We start from the raw sequence: 447 nt of genomic DNA, 5'->3' as shown, positions 1-447 counted from the left end.
GCATCCTTTAGGAGTGTGGCTGCGGGGGGTCCCCACAGGCAGCTGCTGCTGCTGCTGCTGCTGCTGCTGCCGCTGCTGCTGCTGCTGCTGCTGGTGGTGTTGCGGGCGTTGAGGGGGGCGGGGCTCAGCATATTCAGTGGTGCTGCAGCTGCAGTTGAAGCTGCAGTTGCTGCTGCTGCTGCTGCTGCTGCTGATGCTGGCGAGGGTTGCGCTGTCTCCTGCTGCTGGGGGCAGACAGTCGAGGCCGTCGTGGTGCAGCACGGGCTGCGAGTGCATAGCAGCAGCAGCAACAGCAGGGGCCCTCGATGAGGGGCCCACATGGGGCCCAAAGAACAGCGGGGGCGGCTGCTGCCTCTCAGCAGCGAAAACTCCTGCTGCTGTCAGTGGAGACCTTGCTGCTGCTGCTGCTGCTGCTGCTGCTGCTGCTGGTGCTGCTGCTGTTGCTGG

General features: G+C 65.5%; 1 protein-coding gene across 1 annotated transcript in view; it reads right to left on the bottom strand.

Annotated features, from left to right (window-relative positions):
• Window positions 1–355: 355 nt before the first annotated feature.
• The window catches only part of EMH_0097550 (uncharacterized protein), a gene marked incomplete at both ends in the record, with an annotated part of 567 nt that continues 475 nt past the window's right edge, over window positions 356–447 (bottom strand). Inside the window, one exon of the mRNA XM_013502561.1 lies at window positions 356–447. Coding sequence (XP_013358015.1) covers window positions 356–447 — 92 coding nt within the window.

This window comes from Eimeria mitis, genomic scaffold (genome assembly GCF_000499745.2).
Source record: "Eimeria mitis Houghton genomic scaffold, Emh_scaff9547, whole genome shotgun sequence".
In the NCBI taxonomy this organism is placed as follows: domain Eukaryota; phylum Apicomplexa; class Conoidasida; order Eucoccidiorida; family Eimeriidae; genus Eimeria; species Eimeria mitis.
The sequence above is the reverse complement of the archived record's forward strand: the minus strand, read 5'-3'. Positions and strand labels throughout refer to the sequence as shown.